This window comes from Lepidochelys olivacea, assembly GCF_965140295.1.
Source record: "Lepidochelys olivacea isolate rLepOli2 genome assembly, chromosome: 23".
Classification (NCBI taxonomy): domain Eukaryota; kingdom Metazoa; phylum Chordata; order Testudines; family Cheloniidae; genus Lepidochelys; species Lepidochelys olivacea.
Genome location: NC_140433.1, coordinates 5,376,149 through 5,399,475, shown reverse-complemented (window position 1 = coordinate 5,399,475; position 23,327 = coordinate 5,376,149). Strand labels below are relative to the sequence as shown.

The window sequence follows — 23,327 nt, the reverse complement described above, 5'->3', positions numbered from 1 at the left end:
TGGCTCCAGCTGGGTGGCACGGCGGTAATGCCGCCAGCCACCGATGCTCCAGGCAGCACGGTAAGGGGGCAGGGAGCAGCGGGGGTTGAATAGAGGGCAGGGGAGTTTGGGGTGGTGGTCAGGGGGCGGAAGTGTGGATAGGGGTTGGGGCGGTCAGAGGGCGGGGAACAGGGGGGTTGAATGGGGGCAAGGGTCCCAGGGGGGCCAACAGGGAACAGAGGGGGTTGGATGGGGCAGGAATCCCCGGGAGGACAGTCAGGGGGCGAGAAGTGTGTGTGGGGGGGAATAGGGGGCGGGAGGCCGGGCCATGCCTAGCTGTTTGGGGAGGCACAGCCCCCCCCCCCCCCCCCCGCCGGCCCTCCATACAATTTCCAAAACCCGATGCGGCCCTCAGACCAAAAAGTTTGCCAGCCCTGGCATAGAGATTATACTCCCATAGTGACCTGTTCCTGACTGCCGTGCTTTGTTGAGCCTGACAGCAGAGCATGAGTCCTGAGTCGGAGGGCTTGGGGAATGAGTTAAAGCTACACCTTGGTGGTGCTGGGCTAAATTCTCTCTAAGCTGCCCAGCTGCTCAGCAGTGCCATGCAGGCGCTCAGGGCTGCGGTGGGGAGAGATGCTTCTCCCCCAGCCCTGCTGTGGTGGGGAGAGGCGCCTCTCCCTGCTGGCCGCAGCCCAGCCCCGGACCTGCCACGGCTGGGGGAGAGGCGCCCTGACCCCAGCCCAGCCCTGGACCTGCCGCGGCCAGCGGGAGAGGTGCCTCAACCCAGCCCCGGCCCCAGACCTGCTGTGGCTGTGGGGAGAGGAGCCCTTCCACTGACCCCCAACCCAACCCTGGCCTGGACCTGCCGCGGCCAGGGGAGAAGCACCTCTCCCCACGCAGCCCAGGTGTTGCTGAGGGGGAGTCCTCTCTCCCCACTGTAGCCCTGGGGGAGCCTGCACCCCAAACCCTCATCCCTAGTCCCACCCCAGAGCCCGCACCCCCAGCCGGAGTCCTCAGCACCCCAGCCCTCTGCCCGAGCCCCCTCCCACACGCCAAACCCCCTCCACATGAATTTTGTTATGTGCACCAGTTTGGAGGTGATGTGTCACACATCACCTCCATATTGGTGCACGTAACAAAATTCGTTCCTCACATGTGTGGGAAAAATTAGAGGGAACACTGGAGCTGGGGTGTCCTAGGGGGGTCTCTAAGATGCTTTCCGGGGAGAGAAGCCGGCGGGGGGTCACACTCCATCTGTCAGGCCTTTGGGTGGGACTGGGAAAGTGGCGTTGGGGAGAGGAAAGGTGCTGAAAGGGAGGGAAGGAAGGCTGGCCCAGTGGCTAGGGCTGCAGTCCCTGTGTGGTCTTGAGCCAATCCATTAGCTTCTCTGTGCTTTGGTTCTGTAAAATGGCAAATCCCAGGGTTGCTTGCTCCAGTACTGTGGTGGTGTCGGGGGGGCCATACAAGTACCTAAGGTGGATCACAGTGTTCTTCATCCCAGAGTGACGCCTGGGCCCGTTTTCCTGAGCGCAGCCCCCTCGGCAGATATTCAACGGGGATTTCGTTGACCGCGGCTCCTTCTCCGTGGAAGTGATATTAACGCTGTTCGGTTTTAAGCTGCTGTATCCGGATCATTTCCACTTACTCCGTGGTAAGTGCAGTCCCATCCCACCTTGGGGTGGGGGTGGGGGGGGGGGCAGCGGGAATAAGCCACTGGAGAGCTCTGCTTTGTACTCAAGTCGGGGCAAGAGCTCCCCAAACTGTCCCCTTCGCTGGCTGTTTTCCTGGTGCTTCCCCAAGCTGCAGCAGAGACCCAGAGCTGGAGTTCTCCTTCTTAGCAAAGCTGGCTTCTCCAAATCCACCTGCTGTCTCTGAGATTCCCCAGCTGCAGAGGATCATGGGGATCATCATGGAAATGTGGAATTCCCTGGATGCTCTGGCTTTTGCTCCTTTCCTCCCCTTTCCCAGCTCTCTCATGCCTTTTCAGTTGGTCTCTGGGTGGGTCACAGTCTCCAAGTCATTGATATTTTATGGTTATATCTCGCCTGAGCGTCTGAAAAGACCTGGGTGCATCCCTCCCCTAAAGCTAACTCAGCCGAACCAAGCGGGCATGAAAATTCACCAGCCCTATCACAGAGTCTGCGTGCCCACCATGGGGAATGAGTTAAACCCACCGAAAGTGATGCCCCCATCCACAAAAGAACCAAGTTGCTCAGGGCGATTGCTCCTGTATAGCAGCTATCACCACTCCCGCTTGGCAGCAATATTAACCTCTTCCCTGCCAGGAAGGAGAGAAAGGTGCCACCATTCACAGCCTTCCGCATGCTTGAGAAGCTGAGCTTTGCCAACCAGCCCAGGCTCTGGATGACTCTTGTGAGGGGAGCGGTTACCCCACCTGGAGGCCCTCCAGTGAGCAGCAGCCGTGAGATCCACATTTAAGGCCTGTCAGTCCCAGAGTGCTTTGTTTCATTGATCACTTCCTGCAAGGCCAGAAGGGCCCACTGCGATGATCTGGTCTGCCCCCCTGTATAGCATGGGCCAGAAAGCTGCCCTGAAGCAATTCCTGTTGGAGCCGGTATCTTAGAAAAACCATCAGTCTTGATTTTAAAGTGGCCACTGATGGAGAATCCACCACAGCCCTTGATGAACTGGTGCAATTGGCTGATTCTCTTCACTGTTAAAAATTAGCACCTTATTTTTGGTCGGAATTTGTCTCGCTTCATCTCCCAGCCATTGGCTCTTGTTAGACTTTTGTCAGATCTAAGAGCCCGTGATCCCATATTTGTTCCCGATGGGGTTACTTCCAGATTGTGATCAAGTTACCCCTTCACCTTCTCTTTCAGCTAAACAGGTGGAGGTGTGGGAGCTGATCCCTGTCAGGCATGCTTTCCAATCCTGGTTGATCACGGTATGAACACAGGAAAGCATCCCAGCTCACAAGCCAGTTGGGGCTCAGTAGAGCCTCCAGAGAGGGAGGAAGGAAGGATGGACCAGTGGTTAGGGCACAAGCCTAACTGTTGGCAGACTTGGGTTTAAGTCCCAGCTCTGCAACAGACTCCCTGTGTGACCTGGGGCAAGTTCCCTAGTCTTTCTGCGCCTCCATTTCCCCATTTTTTGAATGGGGATATTAGTCCTGCCTTGCCTCATCGCAGAGCTGGGAGGATAAATGCATTAAGGATTAGGAGATGCTCAGATACCAGAGTGAGGGAGGCCAGGTTTAACTTCAAGTTAAAAGCCACTGCTTGAATTTTGCTCAGAAATGCATGAGGGAGCCAGGTAGCTCAGGGTTAATGAGGTGAGCCCCGCCCCGTTCTGCTCCGTGTGGACAGCGCTAACCCAAAGGGCTGTCCAGCCAGTGAGCCCAGATGAAATGGCTAAACTATCCTAGATCTGCCTTAGGAATTGTTTGGGGGCAGTTCTCTGGCCTGTGCTATACAGGAGTCAGACTAGATGCTCTCTTCTGGCCTTGGAATCAGTGAATCTCTAAAGCAGTAAAACTCCCCCCATCCCCCTTGTTAATGCTGGCTGTCAAATCAGCCCAAAGATGGGGGCTTCCTTGGGGAGCAGCCACACTGACCTTTATGAATGCATTAAACCTTTCGCTACTATTCTGGTGGCTCTGTGCTGCAGTGAATTGCTCAACCCCATCCCTCCCTCTGCCCTGGGGAAGGGACGACAGCCAGTCTTGGCCGTCTGTTGGCCAGAGCTGGGCAGCTCTCCTCTCTCCAGCTGGACCCCCATTGGTTGGTTGATGTTTTTTCCCCGCACCTCTTTGGCCCCCAGGGAATCACGAGACGGACAACATGAACCAGATCTACGGGTTCGAGGGGGAGGTGAAAGCCAAATACACAGCCCAGATGTTTGCACTTTTCAGCGAGGTCTTTGAGTGGCTTCCCCTGGCGCAATGCATCAATGGCAAAGTATTGGTGAGAGCGGAATACAGCACTGCGGGGTGGCGGGGGGACACGCATCCGGACCGGCAGTGGGCATGGAGAGTAGGCCAAGGCCCGGTGTGTAATCCTGAGCATCTCCATGGCTTGGATCTACCTCTAGCCTGACTGTTACCTCCCTCGGAGCTGGTCTGGGAGGGCACTGTGTGTGTTAAACCCCAGTCAGAGCAGGGGTCCGACATTTCCCCTTGCCATGTACTCCCCTTCCCAGCTGTTCCTGCCTGCCTCCCATGGGGGGAGCGGGGGAGCGGAAGCCTAAGGCCAGCTCGTTGCTATGGCCTGACCTATCTGAGCGCCCTCTCCCCACCATGACCTGTGCTGTGCTCCTGCCAGATAATGCACGGCGGGCTCTTCAGCGAAGATGGGGTCACGTTGGACGACATCCGGAAGATTGAGAGGAATCGGCAGCCTCCGGATTCAGGTCAGGACAGGAAGGCGCGCCCTGCATAGGGTGGGGTGTTGTATCTGGTCGGGCCTTTCCCGCTGCAAGGGATTGCACTGGTGGGGTGGGACAGTCCCCTGGGTGCACCGATCCTGGCCCACGGAGAGAGACAGGGAGAGCCCTTTTGGTTTCCTTGGATCATACTGTACAGCGGAGTCGTCGGCAGCTGCCCGCTTTTGTGAAGCACCGGTCCCTGTATTCTGTGGGCACCTCTGCTGGTGCTAATCCGTGTCGCCCTAGTGACTACAACGGCTCTGTGCTGGTTTACATCAGTGGGGAGCTGGCCCGCATAACGCTCTGGGGCTGGGCATGACCGCACCCCTGTCCCCAGCTTGGCCAGCTCACACCAGATCCTCCTTCCTTGCTGCGTTTTACGCCCTATGGGACTGGGCCTATCCGCGGCGTGCTGGTGTCAGGCTCTGCAGCATGGTGTGGAAACCACTGAGGGATCCCCTGGATCAGTTACCTGGAAGCCAGTCGAAGGGTATAAATCTGGAGGAAGTAACATGTGCTGTTTAAAGAGGCAGGACTGAGGAATGTTGAGGAATGTAAAGGAATTAAGTTTTGGCCAGATAACCTGGCCCCCTTCCAAGGGGGCTGAAGAAAACCTGGCAGCTGGGGTCTTTGAAACAAGGCTAAATAACATATTTGAAAACACAGGCTAGGGAATGACTCTGCCCTGAAAGGAAAGTGATCATCTATGATGCGGACTTTCCATTGCTCATTTCCACGAGGGACTGCTTGGCTTGCAGAGTGGAGTGTTTTCCTTTGGAAACTGGAGTGAGTTAATGTTCAGCTCTGTAGTCACGCACCGGGCCAAATCGATTGCTGCTGTCAACCCACCGGCTTCGGTAAAGTCGCCCGTGGCTGCCTCCAGGCCACGGTGCTTGTGACACGCCCTGCGTGGGAGTCCAGAGGGCTGTACAATTTCAGTTGGATAGAAACGTCAGAGCAAAGTGTCAGGGAGCCGGCAGTGTGGATTTATGCCACATGCTGCAATCTGATTTCACCCCACCCCCAGCTGAGGAGAGCCAGGACATGCCAGTGCTTGGATGGGAGACCAGGGAAGGGGACCCCTGCTGGAAACAGGAAGTGGGGCTGGTGGTAGGTAACCTTCCCTGTAAGTCAATACAGGAGCAGTGCCCTAGGGGGTGCCGTGCTGCAGGAAGTGGGGCTGGGTGCTAGGGGGCTGCCCCTGTAAATCAGTATGGGAGCAGTGCCCTGGGGGGGGCCGTCCTGCAGGAAATGCTGTTTGAAGGACCAAACTAGCCGGTCACTGCCTGCTTTTCCCAGACCGGCCTCTGTAACCGGGGGTGTCCTGGCTCAGATCCAGCTCTGGTAACAGTTCCACCAGCGGTTTCAATTAGCTCCACTGTTCCAGTGCTCGGTTACACAGTCGCTCCCCCCGCCCCCTCCCCGTGCTGAGTGACAGATCCTTAGCTGTTCGTATCCCCCTTGGCTGACCAGATGGCAAATGTGAAAAATCGGGACGGGGGGTGGGGGGTAATCGGTGCCCCAAATATCGGGACTGTCCCTATAAAATCAGGACATCTGGTCACCCTATATCCCCCGGTGGCTGGGTGTGCTTAGAACATGCTCCCTGTGCCTGGTGTCCCATGCCACCGCGCCCCCCCCCCCCCAAAGCTTTGTTTCTTTTTGTTAACTTTTCCTTCCAGTGGCATCACGCTTTAAAAGCATGTTTGGGGGCCCACTTGGATCCTTCTCCCTCCTGTAGTTTCACTGCCTGAAAAGGCCTCAATGCTCAGGCGTGTCTCGAAAGCACTACAACTCTCTGTGATCCTAAGTACCAGGGAGTCACTTTGCCTCGTTCAGGTTTTTGTCTGGCTCTCATCACCACACAATATTTACTATATTTATCCTCATAACCCTCCAGAGAGGCAGGGCAGTGCTGTAATCCGGTTTTACAGATGGTGATAAGGTGCGTAGACAATGAATTGGCCACGTAGCCCAAGTACTGGGTTAGTGCTCTAACCACTGGGCCCTCCTTCCTCTCCACCAAGATGGTCAGGAGCAAAACCCTAAACCTCTGACTGCCAGCTGCCGGAGGGTGGGAGGGGGTAGACGGGGTGCATCACTCCAGCTGTCCAGTTCTTTATAGACACCCCAGAAGACGGGACACTGGGCTGAATGGACCATTGGTCTGACCCACTGTGGCCATTCTTATGTACCAGGAGAGGTGAAGTGACTTGGGAAATCTTCTGTTCTTCATTGGGAAACCAAAAAGCTTTTGTCTTTTTGATGAAATCCCAATATTTTTGGGGGGGACTGAACATAAGAGTGGTGATATTGGGGCAGACCAGTGGTCTGTCCAGCCCAGTACCCTGTCTTCCAATAGTAGCTGGTGCCAGATGAACACAACCAGGGCAATTATTGAGCGTTCCATCCCCTGTCATCCAGTCCCAGCTTCTAGCAATCAGAAGTTTAGGGACACCCAGAGCATGGGGCTGCGTCCCTGGCCATCTTGGCTAATAGCCATTGATGGACCTGTCCCCCAGGAACTTATCTCATTCTTTTTTGAACCCAGTTATACATTTGGCCCTCACAACCTCCCCTGGCAGTGAGTTTCACAGGTTGACTGTGCTCTATGTAAAGTACCTCCTTATGTTTGTTTTAAACCAGCTGCCTATTCATTTCATTGAGTGACCCCGGGTTCTTATGTTATGTGAGGGGGTAAATCACACGTCCTTATTAATTTTTTCCACCCCAGTCATGATTTTATAGACCACTCTCATATCCACCCCTCCTCAGTCGTCTCTTTTCTAAGCTGGACGGTCCCAGGTTTTTTAATCTCTCCTCATTTGGAAGCTGGTCCATCCCCCCTCATCATTTTTGTTGCCCTTCTCTGTACCTTTGCCAGGTCTAATAAATCTTTTTTGAGGTGGGGTGACCAGAAATGCCCGCAGTATTCAGGGTGTGGGTGTACCATGGATTTATATGGTGGCGTTATGATATTATTTACTGTCTTCTTATCTATCCTTTCCTAATGGTTCTTAACATTCTGTTCGCTTTTTTGACTGCAGCTGCGTGTTGAGCAGATGTTTTCCGAGAACTAATCACGGTGATTCCAAGATCTCTCTCCTTACGTGATAACAGTTAATTTAGACCACATCATTTTGTATGTATAGTTGGGATTATTTTTTCTCAATGTTCATTACTTGGCATTTATCAACATTGCATTTCATCTGCCATTTTGTGCCTGGTCACCCAGATCCCTTTGTAACTCTTCATGGCCTGCTTTGGACTTGACTGTCTTGAGTAACTTAGTATCATCTGCAAACTTTCCCACCTCAATATTTATCCCCTTTTCCAGATCATGTGTGAACATATTGAACAGCACTGGTCCCATACAGATCTTTGGGGGACCTGGCTGTTTACCTCACTTCTCTGTGAAAAACTGACCATTTAGTCCTACTCTTTGTTTCCTGTCTTTTAACCAGTTACTGATCCATGAAAGGCCCTTCCCTCTTATCCCATGACTGCTTACTTTGCTGAAGAACCTCTGGGGAGAGACCTTGTCAAAGGCTTTCTGAAAGTCTAAGTACATTATATTCACTCTATCACCCTTGTCCATATGCTTGTTAACACCCTCAAAGAATTCTCCTAGATTGAAGCATGATTTCCCTTTGCGAAAGCCATGTTGACTCTTCCTAACATATCATGTTCATCCGTGTGTCTGATAATTCTGCCCTTTACTATAGTTTCAACCAATTTGCCAGAAAAATTAGGAAATTGGTCTTGTAGTCAGGCTTACTGGCCTGTAATTGCCAGGATTGTTTCTGGAGCCTTGTTAAAAAATTGGCATTACATTAGCTCCCCTCCGGTCATCTGATCCAGAGGCTGATATAAGCGATAGGTTAAATACCACAGCTAATAGTTCTGCCATTTCATATTTGAGTTCCTTCAGAACTCTTGGGTAAAAATCACCTGGTCCTGATGACTTATTACTGCTTAATTTATCCATTGGTTCCAAAACCTCCTCTATCGACACCTCCATCTGGGACAGTTCCTCAGATTTGTCACCTAAAAAGAATGTCTCAGGTGTAGGAATCTCCCTCAAATCTTCTGCGGTGAAGACCGATGCCAAGGATCCATCTAGCTTCTCCGCAACGGCCTCCTCTTCCATGAGTGCTCCTTTAGCATCTTAATTGTCCAGTGGCCGCACTGATCGGCCCACTTCCTGCTTCTGATGTACTTAAAACTTGCTGCTAGTTTTTGTGCCTTTTGCTATTTGCTCTTCAAATTCTTTCTTGGCCTGCCTAATTACACTTGACTTGCCAGAGTTTATGCTCCTTTCTATTTTTCTCACTAGGATTTGACTTCCAAACATGATGCCCTTTTGCTTCTAATGGCCCGTTTTACTTCTCTGGTTAGCCATGGTGGCCTTTTTTTGCTCCATTTACTGTTTTTATTTATTTATTTGGGGTTTACATTTAGTTTGAGCCTCTATTATGGTGTTTTTAAATAGTTTCCTTGCAACTTGCTGGCATTTCTCTCTCTCAATTTCCATTTAACTAACTTTCTCATTTTTGTTTAGTTCCCCTCTTTGAAATTGAATGCTACTGAGATGTGGGGTTTTTTGGTATTTCCCTCCAGAAGGATGTTTATATAATAATTTTATGGTTGCTGTGGCTGGATGGTTCCGCTAATCTTTTGGATCTTGTGCTCTGTTTAGGACTAAATCAGGAATTGCCTCTCCCCTTGTGGGTTCCAGGACTAGGTGCTCCAAGAAGCCGTTATTAACAGCGTCTAGATATTTTATCTCAGCATCTTGTCCTGAAGTGACATGTACCCAGTCTGTATGGGGATTATTGGAATCCCCCCTTATTTGTTTTTTTTGTAGCTTCTCTAATCTACCTGAGCATTTCACAAACACCATCACCATCCTGGTCGGGTGCTCGGTGTATATTCCTGCAGCTATGTTCTTATTGTTCAAGCATGGAATTTCTGTCTGTAGAAATTCTGTGGCACAGTCTGATTCATTGAAGATTTTTACTATGTTGGACTCTGCTTCCTTTCCCACACAGTGCCACTCATCCACCAGCGCGACTTACTTTGTCATTCCTCTGTATTTTGTACCCTGCTGTGCCTGTGTCCCATTGGTTATCATTGTTCCACCAAGTTTCTGTGGTGCCCATTATAGCAATATCCTCATTTAATGCCAGGCACTCTAGTTCACCCATCTTAGTGTTTAGACTTCTAGCACAGGTATACAGTTTGTCAGTATATAATTGTCTGCCTTCTTCTGATGTAATTGAATGGAACTCTTTCATTTGATTGTTCTATTGTTTCTCTTACCAGTACTTTACCAACTTCTACCCTCTCCTCTTTATTAGGATTCAGAGCATGTAGCCTCAACCAGGGCTACATGTACCCCTGGGGGTATGTAGGGGGTCTTCCAGGGCTTACGTAAACTCCTGTAGATATTTGCCTAGTTTTCCAACAGGCTACAAAAAAAGCCCTAGCAAAGGCAGTGCAAACTAAAACTTCATACAGACAATGATTTGTTTATACTGCTCTTTATACTATTATGCGGTGACATAGCGTGCGTAGACACACTGTATTAGATATGCGTTCGATATCACTGAAGCATTCAGGCATGCTAATGAGGTTGAAGTTGTCATGGTGTGTATGTGGCCTTGACGTAAAAGGGGATAGATTTTTTTAATACGAGGAGCTGGAAGTGGCCATGGTGAAAATGGCAGGAAATTGAAAATGACTGGGAAAGCCTCATCGTCAGATCTGCAAGGCGTGTATTGCTTTTGGATGCACATCTACACAGAACGATCCACCTCAAGCTTTGTGTTTCCTTTGCGGAGAAACTATCGAATAGCCGTATGAAGCCAGTGCATTTGCAATGACGTGAAGATATACCCTGTGCGTGCGGGTAAGCCAGTAGAATTTTTTCAAAGAAAGCTTTCTGAGGTCCAGACTTACCAGCTTAAAATGAAAAAAGCGTCGACTGCTTCTACAGATGCACTCAAAGCTTCATCTGCGGTCTCCCTTCTTGTAGCAGAATCAAAGAAGATGCACACAATTGCAGGAAATCTGATTCTGCTTGCCTCTGTGGCGCCTGCTTGATAAAAAATGTAGCTGATACGCACCCGGAAGTACCCTGATGAATTGACAGCGTGTGCTGTAGAAGTGAAGAAATGGCTGAGGATACTGTCTCTCAGCTTATAGGGAAACTTAAAATGGCAAAAACATTTGCTCTTCAGTTTGATGAGTCCGCTGATGTCAGTGGAGAAGCTCAGCTGCTTACAGTCGATACCCAAAGCCACTGATATCAATGAACACATAGTGTTTTCCAAAAGGATAAAGGCCAACTCCATGGGCGGCGGTGGGTGTCAGAGGCCAGGGGAAGCTAAGCCTCCTCTAACCCAGGCTGTGGTCCCACCCACGCTCTGCCCCAAGGCCCCGCCCATGCTCCCCCTCTCCCCTGAAGCCGGCGGGGGCTCAGCTCCAGCCAGCAACCTGGAGCTCAGGGCTCAGGCCGGCTGGCGGCCCAGAGCTGCTAGGGGTTGGTTGGGCTGGCCAGCAGTCAGCCCAGTGCTCAGGCCTGCTGGCCAGGCTCCTCCAGCCATGGGGAGGAGGGACTTGGGGCTTCGGCAGGCGAGGGGGAGCGGGGCCTTAGGCAAAAGGGGCAAGGCTGGGGGGCTAGCCTCCCCAAAAGTGGGGGAGTTCACACGCCTCCCATGGCCAGCTCAACTGGAGAGGACCTGTTTAATTGACTTCATCTGCCCTGACGGGGCTGCTGCAATGACCCGGAGAGTGAACAGACTTATAGTTATGATCAGGACAGAAAACCCTTCCTTGCAGCACCTGCACTGTGCTATCTACTTGCCTCAAAAGAGATGCGTTCTGAGCTGTATGAAGTTTTAAATGAGTCTGCCAAAACTGTCAACTTTCTCCTGTCTAGGCCACTCGATGCTCGCCTGTTTCCCGTTCTTTGCAAAGAGGTGGAGTCTGAACATCAGCAACTGTTGCTTCACACAGAGGTTTACTGGCTTTCAAGAGGGAAAGTACTTACCAGAGTGTTTGAATTAGGCACGGAAGCTCACGTTTCTTTCTGATCATTCATCCCCTCTTGCTTCTGTGTTTGACAACGTGTGGTTAGCTCAACTTGCCAGCCTCGCAGATATATTTAGCAAGCTGAATGATCTAAATTTTTCCACGCTAGGCCATGACACTAACATTCAGAATCTCTATGGCAAAATGCATTTACCAAGGAATTCTGAAAGTCCAGATGCAGAGACAGAGGCTGTACCTGTTTTCCGCTGCTTCCTGCATACATCACTGATGTCTGCACAGGGGAAATTTGAGCAGAGCAAAATTAAAGAAATAACAGTAGATCATTTGGCCCGCTTGACATCTGAGTTCAAGTAATTTCCCCAACGTTTAACACAACTCCACTCAAGTTGGTAAAAAAACCCATTCGTTTTGTCAGATGTTAGCTCTCTGCCAGCCGGAAAGAAAATCTTCTTGAGCTATCCTCAGACCGGGGTCTGCGAATGGCGTTTAATGACTCCGCAGCAGCCCAGTTGTGGTGTTTAGTACAGAGAGAGGATGCTAACCTTGGGAACCAGGCTTTGCTGGGTTAACATCTCTGGGAAGTCTCATGTTCTGCTAAGACTGCAAGCCAGCCAAAGAACAGGAATAAGAGACTCGGTGTGGAGAAAAACCGAATTGTTGGTGTCGCTCCACCGCCTCCTGGCGTGAACAGGCTCACAAGTGGAAACCAGGGCTCGGGTATCACACTGAAATGAAAATAGCGCATTCATAGTTCAATCGCCTTCGTTTATAATTAGATAGTAAAAATGAGAGAGTCTGCAATTGTTCAGTAACTGTGTGGCTGTGACACCTTTGTGTTTTGATGTCCGATTTTGTAAGCAAGTAGTTTGTAAGTGAGGTGAAACTTGGGGCACGCCAGACAAACCAGACTCCTGAAGGGGGTACAGCAGTATGGAAAGGTTGAGAACCATTGATCTAGAGTGTCCACTTTAATAAATCCTCCCCTAGGGGAGGGGGCTGGAGGGGCCCAGGGGACTGAGCTGGGGAGGGTAGAGGGAGGGTCTGGGCTGGAGGGGCCCAGGGGACTGAGCTGGGGAGGATGCTGGAGGGTCCGGGCTGGAGGGGCCCAGGGGACTGAGCCGGGGAGGGTCCGGGCTGGAGGGGACCAGGGGAAAGCATACAGGGAGTGGAAGATGGTAGAGATCAGCAAGGAAAGCTACCTTATTGAGGTCAGAACATCTAGGGATAAAGTGAGACAGACTAAAAGTCAAGTAGAGTTGGACCTTGCAAAGGGAATTAAAACCAATAGTAAAAGGTTCTATAGCCATATAAATAAGAAAAAAACAAAGAAAGAAGAAGTGGGACCGCTAAACACTGAGGATGGAGTGGAGGTTAAGGATAATCTAGGAATGGGCCAATATCTAAACAAATACTTTGCCTCAGCCTTTAATAAGGCTAAAGAGGATCTTAGGGGTAATGGTAGCATGACAAATGGGAATGAGGATCTGGAGGTGATATTACCATATCTGAGGTAGAAGCGAAACTCGAACAGCTTAATGGGACTAAATCAGGGGGCCCAGATAATCTTCATCCAAGAATATTAAAGGAATTGGCACATGAAATTGCAAGCCCATTAGCAAGAATTTTTAATGAATCTGTAAACTCAGGGGTTGTACCGTATGATTGGAGAATTGCTAACATAGTTCCTATTTTTAAGAAAGGGGGAAAAAAGTGATCCGGGTAACTACAGGCCTGTTAGTTTGACATATGTAGTATGCAAGGTCTTGGAAAAAATTTTGAAGGAGAAAGTAGTTAAGGACATTGAGGTCAATGGTAAATGGGACAAAATACAACATGGTTTTACAAAAGGTAGATCGTGCCAAACCAACCTGATCTTCTTTGAGAAAGTAACAGATTTTTTAGACAAAGGAAACACAGTGGATCTAATTTACCTAGATTTCAGTAAGGTGTTTGATACCATGCCACATGGGGAATTATTAGTTAAATTGGGTAAGATGGGGATCAATAGGAAAATTGAAAGGTGGATAAAGAATTGGTTAAAGGGGAGACTACAAGGGGTCCTACTGAAAGGTGAACTGTCAGGCTGGAGGGAGGTTACCAGTGGAGTTCCTCAAGGATCGGTTTTTGGACCAATCTTATTTAATCTTTTTATTACTGACCTCGGCACAAAAAGTGGGAGTGTGCTAATAAAGTTTGCGGATGATACAAAGCTGGGAGGTATTGCCAATTTAGAGAAGGACCGGGATATCATACAGGAGGATCTGGATGACCTTGTAAACTGGAGTAATAGTAATAGGATGAAATTTAATAGTGAGAAGTGTAAGGTCATGCATTTAGGGATTAATAACAAGAATGTTAGTTATAAGCTGGGGACGCATCAATTAGAAGTAACGGAGGAGGAGAAGGACCTTGGAGTATTGGTTGATCACAGGATGACTATGAGCCGCCAATGTGATATGGCTGTGAAAAAAGCTAATGCGGTCTTGGGATGCATGAGGCGAGGTATTTCCAGTAGAGATAAGGAGGTTTTAGTACTGTTGTACAAGGCACTGGTGAGATCTCATCTGGAATACTGTGTGCAGTTCTGGTCTCCCATGTTTAAGAAGGATGAATTCAAACAGGAACAGGTACAGAGAAGGGCTACTAGGATGATCCGAGGAATGAAAAACCTGTCTTATGAAAGGAGACTCAAGGAGCTTGGCTTGTTTAGCCTAACCAAAAGAAGGTTGAGGGGAGATATGATTGCTCTCTATAAATATATCAGAGGGATAAATACCGGAGAGGGAGAGGAATTATTTAAGCTCAGTACCAATGTGGACACAAGAACAAATGTATATAAACTGGCCACCAGGAAGTTGAGACTTGAAATTAGACGAAGGTTTCTAACCATCAGAGGAGTGAAGTTTTGGAAAAGCCTTCCAAGGGAAGCAGTGGGGGCAAAAGATCTATCTGGCTTTAAGATTAAACTCGATAAGTTTATGAAGCAGATGGTATGATGGGATAACATGGTTTTGGTAATTAAATATTCATGGTAAATAGGCCCAATAGCCTGTGATGGGATATTAGATGGGGTGGGATCTGAGTTACTACAGAGAATTCTTTCCTGGGTATCTGATTGGTGAATCTTGCCCATATGCTCAGCGTTTAGCTGATCGCCAGATTTGGGGTCGGGAAGGAATTTTCCTCCAGGGCAGATTGGAAGAGGCCCTGGAGGTTTTTCGCCTTCCTCTGTAGCATGGGGCCCGGGTCACTTGCTGGAGGATTCTCTGCTCCTTGAAGTCTTTGAACCATGATTTGAGGACTTCAGTAGTGCAGCCATAGGTGAGAGGTTTATCGCAGGAGTGGGTGGGTGAGATTCTGTGGCCTGCGTTGTGCAGGAGGTCAGACTAGATGACCATAATGGTCCCTTCTGACCTTAATATCTATGAATCTATGACTGAGCTGGGGAGGGTGGGGGTCAGCTCTGGGCTGGAGGGGCCCAGGGGACTGAGCCGGAGAGGGTGGGGGGAGGAAGGCTCACTCAGTCACAGCCCATAGCTGGCGTAGGATTGGCCGCGAGGGTGGCGCTCCCCCAGCACACCCCGCGTGGAGTGACATGTGCTCTCTCCTCCTTGGCAGGTCCCATGTGCGACTTGCTGTGGTCCGACCCGCAGCCTCAGGTGAGTGTGCCGGTGAAATCCCCCACATCGTGCGCACGCGACTAGTTCTGCTCCCGGTGCGGGCTGTGCGCCGGGCTGTTGTCCTCCACCCCCACTTCTGCACAGAAGCGCCGATCACAGGCCGAGTGGGTCACTGCTCATGGTAGAGGATGTGGGTGGGCTGACTCAGAGCGGCCTCTGCTGGCTCTCACCGGGGTGGGGCATCCTGGGAGCTGTGGGCATCCCCCCACTGCCTGGCAGCTGATGCTGGTTCTCCACCCCAGCTGACAGCTCACTGCTGGGGGGGGGGAGGGAGGGACCATCTGCTGCTCTGCTTGGTGCTAGCCCAGAGTCAGCCCCACCCTCAGACAGTGGCTGGGGTGGGGTAAGTTTGGGCTCAGCTCAGATGCTTGGCAGGGGCTTTCCCGTCTCTGCTGGCACAAGCTCGTTTGCTGTGAGGCTGAGGGACTGTTGGGCCATGGAGACTGAATCCCCATCGCCTCCTAGAGGTTTATCGGGGGTGGAGATTGCCCAGGGCTGTCTGTAGCACCTGGCGCCAGCCCAAAGGTCTGGCAGGCAGGAGGGAGGAAAGCTGCATCTGGGACATCACAAAAGAGTCGGCAGGGGCGTCCACACTGCATTGTGAGCCTTGGTCTGTGGGATCTCTGCTCCCCCCACCACGTGCAGACCCCTCACCCCACTCAGCCCTGTCAGGACATGTTCAGTAACTCCATCGGGATCCCCTCGCCCCACCTTTCCAGAACGGCCGGTCGGTCAGCAAGCGTGGTGTGAGCTGTCAGTTCGGGCCTGATGTCACCAAAAGCTTCCTGGAGCGGAACCAGCTAGATTACATCATCCGGAGCCACGAAGTCAAGTCCGAAGGCTATGAGGTGACACATGAGGGCAAGTGCATCACCGTCTTCTCGGCACCCAACTACTGGTGAGTGCTCCGGGCCGTACCCTGGGGCCCCCTGGGTGGCCATGCCATGCAACAAGCTGGGAGTGTCTCTGTTTTTTCCAGGGCCTGGCCTGTAGGGGCCCCTGCTGCTTTTCCAGCCTGCTGCATTCAGATCATGAAATCTCAACCCCAGGGATCACTGCACCCTTCCTCCCTCCCCCACTCCACTGAGATGCAGCCACCTCTGAGGTGGAACATGGCCACTGCTTGTACTGGGATGGCTCACCTGCTGCTGAGATGCAGCCACTTCTGGGGCGTGGCAGTTGGTTAGTTGGTTACAAGGTTAGGGCAGGAAATCAAGAATCCTGCGGCCAGGGGGAATTCGCTAGATGTTCCCAGGAAGCCGAGCTTCGTGCTCCTCCTGTGAGAAGAGCTGTCGATTCTTAACAACCCCCAGGAGGTCAGGATCTCAGGCTTAAATCTTGTCCACGCTTCCTACACCCCTAGCACTGCGCTGGGGCATTGGGGCCAGCGCTGATTGCCACGGGAGAGCGCCCCCTGCTGAGCCCCTACCCTGCTTCCTGCAGCACGGTGCCCTCTAGCACCGTGCTGGGGCATTGTGGCCAGCACTGAGTGCGAGGGGAGACCCCTGCTGAGTCCCTGCCCCCCTGAATCACAGTGCCCCCTAGTGCTGCACAGAGGCATCGGGGCCAGCACTGACTGCCAGGGGAGAGTGCCCCCTGCTGAGCCTTCTGTCCCGCTCCCGACAGTTTCTGGGTTTCTCCAGGAGGTCTCAAGTCATGGTACAGTACTGACCTAGCCCATCTTCGCGGGTGAGATTGAGTGGGATGACAGCACAGGGCTCCAGGCTGGTCTTTTCTGGGCAGGAGCAAAGCCAGCTTGGTTAGCATCTACATTTCCTGCCTCCACCACCGGGGAGGGCGGATTGCCTGGGAAAGGGACGCAGTGTGGCTGGCAAGCAGCTAACAGGCTGTGTGCACATGTTGTAAAAGATAGCGTTGACTAGTGGTTAGAGCTGAGGGGGCTGTGGGGTCTAGTGGTTAGATCAGGGGAGGAGGCTGGGAGTCAGACTCAGGGGTTCTATCCCCAACTCAGCAAGTCTTGGGCGCGTTACTGCTCTGTGCCTCGGTTTCCCCATCTGTGAAATGGGGTCCCAGCCCTGCTGGTGAAGCGTCTGAGGTTTCAGTGGAAGTACTGAGCGCTGCTCGCCCTCCTCCTTGGAGCTGCCTCCCTGAAGCACGTGCAGCAGACAGGTCTGGTTGTTTTCTCCCATGCAGCAGTATAGTCAGGGGCGGTCCGGGCCCACTGGGTAAAAGTCATGGAGGTCTCTGTGGACGGGGGATGGGAATCCCCTTCCTTTGCTGGACGTAACCACCCCCCATGCATTCTCTCCCCAGCGACCAGATGGGGAATAAAGGTTCATACATCCACCTGCGGGGGTCAGACCTACGCCCCGAATTCCATCAGTTCACAGCTGTGGTGAGTGATTTGATTGTCCCGTTGGGGCCTCTGGGCGCTGACTGCACCTGCCCCTGTGGGCCTGCCCGCCTGGGGCAACCCCCTCTGGCTTTCGCACTGCCTAGGGGTGCGGTTTCGTTGGCACGGCCTGTTTCCATGGCTAGGCAGACAATCCCAGTCCTTCCCCTGCTCTTTCCGCCTGCCTCTTGGGGTTCCCTGCCCGTCCAAACCCAGCTCCAAGCATCGGGTAACCAGACCTGGGCGGGCCAGTTGTGAAATCTCTGAGCTTGTCCTGGGCTCTGGGAGGTGCTTGTCCTGTCCCGCACCATCCTGCCCTGTGCTCCTGTGTGCAGATAAAGGGGCCCTATAGGCCACTCTGGCAACATGAAGAGGCCTTTGAGGGGGGCAGAAACGCCCACCACATCCCCCGCACAAGGGGCCTCCCCAGCAGGTGTGGAGTGTGGAAGAGAAAGATCAGGCTTGTGCTTAGAGCACACTATGCTGTGACTATTTTCTGCCCCCCAGGGACCATGGGGCAGAGAACGTGAGTTAATTACAGCAGCTTCAAGGCTGTTCTTACACCAGGGTCCCAGAATATGGGGAGCGCAGAGGGGGCTTAAAGCCATCCCCTGTCCCTCTCCCCAATGACAGGGACAGGGGAGCTGGGAATGGGGCCCAATGCCACTGGAACGAGGCGGGATCCTGGAAAAACGTGTCCACCGTGTGCCCCTCCAAATCTCCCAGCTGACGGAGTCAGCCTCCCTCGGATGCTTTGGCCACAGGCTGATCAGCAGCCGGGCACCAGCTGCTTGGGAGCTGCAGTGTTAATCCTCCTCCCTGGGAGAAGGAATTTCACTGAAGTTTCATCAGGCCTTGGCTGTGAGGGGATGTTTACCCTTTGCCTGTCTCTGCTCCTCACTGCCTAGATGCAGTGAAGTCATCTGCATTGGGGTGGGGTCCCCTTATCTCAGCCACAGGACCTCTGGGCTTGAGGGGGTTTTCCAGCCCTGCTGGCTGGAGGCCTACAGTCACGTGTTGAACGGGGAGTCAGCCATTGGCAACAAGGCTCCTGAGGGGAATGAACCATGGGATACAAAGGCTGGGAAGCTATTAAACCCCTCCTGTGGGGCAGTGGAGTCTGAGGAATCTTAAAGGGACAGGGCCTGATTCTCAGAACAGCTGGGCAGCCTCTGCCCCGTCAAAGGGCAAGGGGAGAGACAAGTGCCCTGTAACTGTGGGGGGAACAGGCCCTTAGGGGTTATGTTTGCCAAGGTGCCTAGTGATTCAAGGCCCAATTTGAGACTCCCAAAGGGTCTGATTTCGAGAAGGGGCAGGAGCCATAGAGATGGGCAGTTCTAGGGCGGGGGAGAAGTTCATTTGCTGAAAACGACCATTTCAGGTGGAGCGAAACTGTGTGCGAATTGAGGTCAAATTTGGCTAATAACTTCGTCCGGAAAAAATAACAACACAATGGAATAGTTTAGAAACGCAGAGTGAAAACACCCATTAACCCAGTCGAAAACGGGTCCTTTAATTCCACCCAATGTGGAATTCCCCCCCCCCCCCGTTTTTTTTTGGTTTTGGTCAACCTGAACCGAAGTGGTTTGGGATTTTTTTGGTTCAGCCGCTGACCGGGAAAATCAATTTGTCACCTGGCTCTAATCCCCAGTCGAGAGTCGTGAGCCACGTGTCTATGGTGGCGCCCCATGTTACATTTTTACCAGCTGTGTGGGCAATCCTTCCCCCCCCCCAGTACCTCCTGACACCCGGCCTGGGCATTGGGATCTGCCCAGCCCCCCTTGCTCTGCATGTGAGCCCCTGTAATAGTTAATTTACCAGCCATCTGGAGCGTCTGAGATCCCAAAGTGCTTAGGCGCTCAGCATGCGTCCGTCACTTCCCCCAGCGCAGAAGCACAGCTGTGTTGAGGTAAAAGCGCAGAAGTTTGCCAACAGCTGTCAGCCAAACCACACCCGTTCAGGGCTGGAAGTGAACAGAAACTGTGGGCCTGACACAAGGACGCAGAGCGTATTTATCCAACTGGAATTTATCTGGGAAGAGGCAAATGCCCTAGCTCGTGGGTGGAGGGGAGATCCCATTTCACCTCTGACAACCACAAGCAATCAAGACCTTGATGTTACCTATTACCCCCAAAAAACACTCCCTGTAGCACAGCGCCCCCTACTGCTGCTCTGGGGGATTGGGGCCAGCACTGACTGCCGGGGGAGAGCGTCCCCCACCCTGCTCCCTGCAGTGTGGTGCCCCTTACTGCCGCCCTGGGACATTGCTTGAGAGAGGACAGCGCCCCCTAGCCAGCACCTTGGTTACCGTCGCAGTCTCCCCACAGCCTCTTGGTGTGTGATTCTGCCCCCCGAGTGGGCAGGGGGCTCTGCAGATACCATGGGAGGGAGTACAGTGCTGCCCCCAGAGCCCCGCCGGGCCCTAACCTGGCCACCTCTTCTCTTTCAGCCTCACCCGAACGTCAAACCGATGGCCTACGCCAACACCCTCCTCCAGCTGGGGATGATGTAACCTCCCCTGTCACCGCCGCCCCCACCTGGAGGCCCCCCATGCTAGGCAGAGACGGCCCCTCGGCCTTTTTACTTTCTTCCGCCATCAGCCCGGGCTGGCCAGGCGCCGGAGCGTCCATCACGAGGGCCGGGGGAGGGGGGGTGTTGCCGTGGTTCTCTTCCCCCCCGCCCCCCCACACTGAGCCCATTTGTAGTGTTGCCGTGAGCTGGTGCTGCACAGCTGAGAGGCAGAGCATTAGCAAGGAGTATTTTTTTTTTTTAATATATTGGAAAGATTGTATTTATTCCCAGGCCTCGCTCAGACTCCGGCCTGGAGCAGAGAGGCCGCTGGGCCCAAGCCGGCTCTGTCCCCGGCCCGATCTCTCCCAGCAGACGGTATTGGCTTGCAGGGTGGAGCGTGGAGGCCTCCCCTCCCTTCCCCAAGTGCTCTGGCTTTGAGGCGTGTCTCCGACAGTGGTCTCTGGGCTTGGGGGTTTCAGGAGCGGCGAGGGGGCTAGGTGGGGTCAGAGGTTAGGATCAGGTCACAAGCAGAAGCAAGGTGTCAGGCGGGGGGTGGGTCCCATCCCTAGTTGTCCTCTTCCTCTGCATCAGAAACCCAGGGTGGGCAGGCAGGGCTCTGCTTTCACCAGCTTTGGAGGCACTCGCTGGCACAGCTCAGAGAGGTGGGGTGAGAGCTCGGCCCAGTAGGGATCCCTGATCACATCCCTGGAGGCATTCTATGGTCAATGGATCTGAGCCTGGGATCCCCAGCTGCCAGTCTGACGAGGTCTCTAATACTGAGACCTGGGCCTCGGGACCCCTGGCTGCTGGGATCTGGGCCTCGGGACCCCTGGCTGCTGGGATCTGGGACCCGGGACCCCTGGCTACCAGTTGCACAGGACCTCTCTAATACTGGGATCTGGGCCCTGGGACCCCTGGCTACCAGTCGCACAGGACCTCTCTAATACTGGGATCTGGGCCCTGGGACCCCTGGCTACCAGTCGCACAGGACCTCTCTAATACTGGGATCTGGGCCCTGGGACCCCTGGCTGCTGGGATCTGGGCCCTGGGACCTCTGCCTGCCAGTCTGTTGGGAGCTCTCAAATATTGGGATCTGTCTCCCAGGACCCCTGGCTGCTGGAATCTGGGCCTGGGATCCCTGGCTGCTGGGATCTGGGTCCCAGGATCCCCAGCTATCCGTCTCACAGGAGCTCTCTCACCCTGGGGTGCCCCTCTTCTAGATCCCCTGTGAGCTTGTAGCTCCCTGCTGCAGAGGACAGGGGCAGCATACGCCCCTCCCTCCCCATGAGACATGCTGCCTCCCCGGGCGTCTGCCTCCAGCCGGTCCACAAACAAAGAAGTAGGGTTAAGATTTTGTCATGGTTTGTTCAGTAAAAGCCAGGGACGGGTCACAGGCAATAAACAGAAATTCACAGAAGCCAGTGCCCCGTCCCTGACAAAATGTGACAAAATGGGGCTGACCGGGGGGGAGGGGCAGGGGGGGATGGATGATGAGAGCCCGAGCCCTGCTGCGGGGAAGGTAAGCGGGGAGGTCCACGGCGGCTGGGAGATGTGGGACCCCCCATGGCGGCTTGGCGCTCCCGGGGGGCCCCCTGCTGGCTGACAGCTGAAGTCCCACCGCCCAAGGGCTGAAGCGGAAAATGTCACGGACGTCTTGGGAAGTGCTGGAATCCGCAGCCTAATCTTAGCCTTACAAATAAGCAATAGGTGTGTGGGTGTTGGGCTGGCAGAGGCCCAGCCTCCAACTCATGCCAGGAGTGGGGGTGGGGAGGATGTGTGTGTGGCAGGGGCAGTGGGGGGGGGCAGCAGACTGGATTTCTTGGGGTGCTTTACCCCACTTGCCCCTCCCCCCCACCGTTGCCCCCTTCTCTCAGCCTGGGGAGCGTCGGGCACCTCCTTGAGGTAGAGCCTTTTGTGCCATGTGCGCAAGCCAACAGCAGATGCCTCCAATGCCCCTGGGTGTCTCCGTGCACACCACCGCATCCAGGAGCCCGCCCTCCACCACCACCTCTCGAGCTATTTTACTGTCTGTAATTAAAGATGTTAAAATAAAGTAATTATTATAAGCCTTGCGGGCTCGCTGGCCACTCCTGTGTCCCGGGCCTGCCCCCCTCCTCCTGCCCCCCAGCAGATCGCTTGCCCCGAGGGGCCAAAGCTCCCCCTCCTGTGTTCCTGCCAGCTCTGTCGTCCCCCACCACAGATGGATCTGAAGCATCAGCTCAGCCTTTAGCCTGCTCTGTCACCGAGCCTTATGAACCGTGCTTTGTGTTTGCCAGCCGTAGACCTCGGGGCAGCCTCCTCTCTCTTTTACAGCAAGAGAAACCGAGGCACAGAGACGGGAAAGGAGCGCGCCTATGGCCTCCCACGCAGAGGCAGAGCTGGGACAGGAACGCAGGTCGCCTGGGTCCCAGTGCTGTGTTCAAGCATTGCATGGTGCTGCTTCCATCTGCTCCTTGAGCTAACACTTTGTCCCATCCCCGAGGGCCTCTCGAGTGCTTCTCAGACCTTGCCAAGTCCTCCCCCCTCCACCGCCGAGTGGGACAGGCCTGGGCTGCCAAAGCCCCCCCGTCTACACAGGGAAATTGATCTGTGGAGCTCGAGCAGAAGGACTCTTCCCCAAGCCCTTAGATCGCTTATCCAGGGCTATAGAACCCAGGTGTCCTGCCTTCCCATGACTCAATGCCCGCCAGCGCAGTGGGCCCATCCGGCCTGTCCCAGGCTGCAGAAAGCGCATGGAGAAGTGTCAGGTTGGCTGCGGGCGCCTGGTTACAATAATCCTGCTCCGCTGGCGGTCGGGGACCCGGCGTTCCCTCCCAACCCCTGTCACTCACCATGGGCAGAAGCCACTCGTGCTCTGTATTCCTCCTGCGTGCATCCCAGAGCGCTCCATCCCCTGCTGCTTCCCCTTCTCCAAATATTTCAACCTGCTGAGTGTCCCAGAGGATCCCGGGGACCCTGTGACCTGCTGGAACAGGATGCTGCAGCTTTGGAATCAAGAGTCACTGGTCAACCGTGTGGTGGTCAGAGATCATCTCCCTTCACGCTGGGCGTTCAGTTTCCACCCTGCTGCAAGAGGTTTCCCCGGGAAGGAGTTGGTGTGATACTGTCAGCTGGTGCATCAGTTCCTTCACAGCAAAGTGCATGAACCTTGTGTGTCTCCCTCGAGTCAACGCTCACCTCCTCTGTCTCCTCAAGCCCTGCACTGGAGGAGCCGTGGGGTGATGGTGCTAAGGGCTCGTAATCAGCTGCTATGAAAGAGACTGGGTGGATCAGGGGAATGGGTGATGGAGCTTTTTCCTTGCTGGGGGCGGGCTTGCGGTTCAGCCCAGAGCTGACACCCCGTCCCTGCCCTGGATATC

At 53.4% G+C, this 23,327-nt stretch overlaps 1 protein-coding gene across 1 annotated transcript in view; it reads left to right on the top strand.

Moving 5' to 3' along the window:
* Positions 1–22,055, top strand: part of PPP5C (protein phosphatase 5 catalytic subunit) — a 49,867-nt gene extending 27,812 nt beyond the window's left edge. The window contains exons 7-13 of the mRNA XM_084612410.1: positions 1,528–1,633; positions 3,766–3,908; positions 4,266–4,353; positions 15,043–15,083; positions 15,824–16,002; positions 17,379–17,460; positions 19,907–22,055. Of these exons, the coding sequence (XP_084468536.1) occupies positions 1,528–1,633; positions 3,766–3,908; positions 4,266–4,353; positions 15,043–15,083; positions 15,824–16,002; positions 17,379–17,460; positions 19,907–19,969 (702 nt within the window). The 3' untranslated portion in view covers positions 19,970–22,055. The remainder of the gene's footprint in view (positions 1–1,527; positions 1,634–3,765; positions 3,909–4,265; positions 4,354–15,042; positions 15,084–15,823; positions 16,003–17,378; positions 17,461–19,906) is intronic.
* Positions 22,056–23,327: the final 1,272 nt, after the last annotated feature.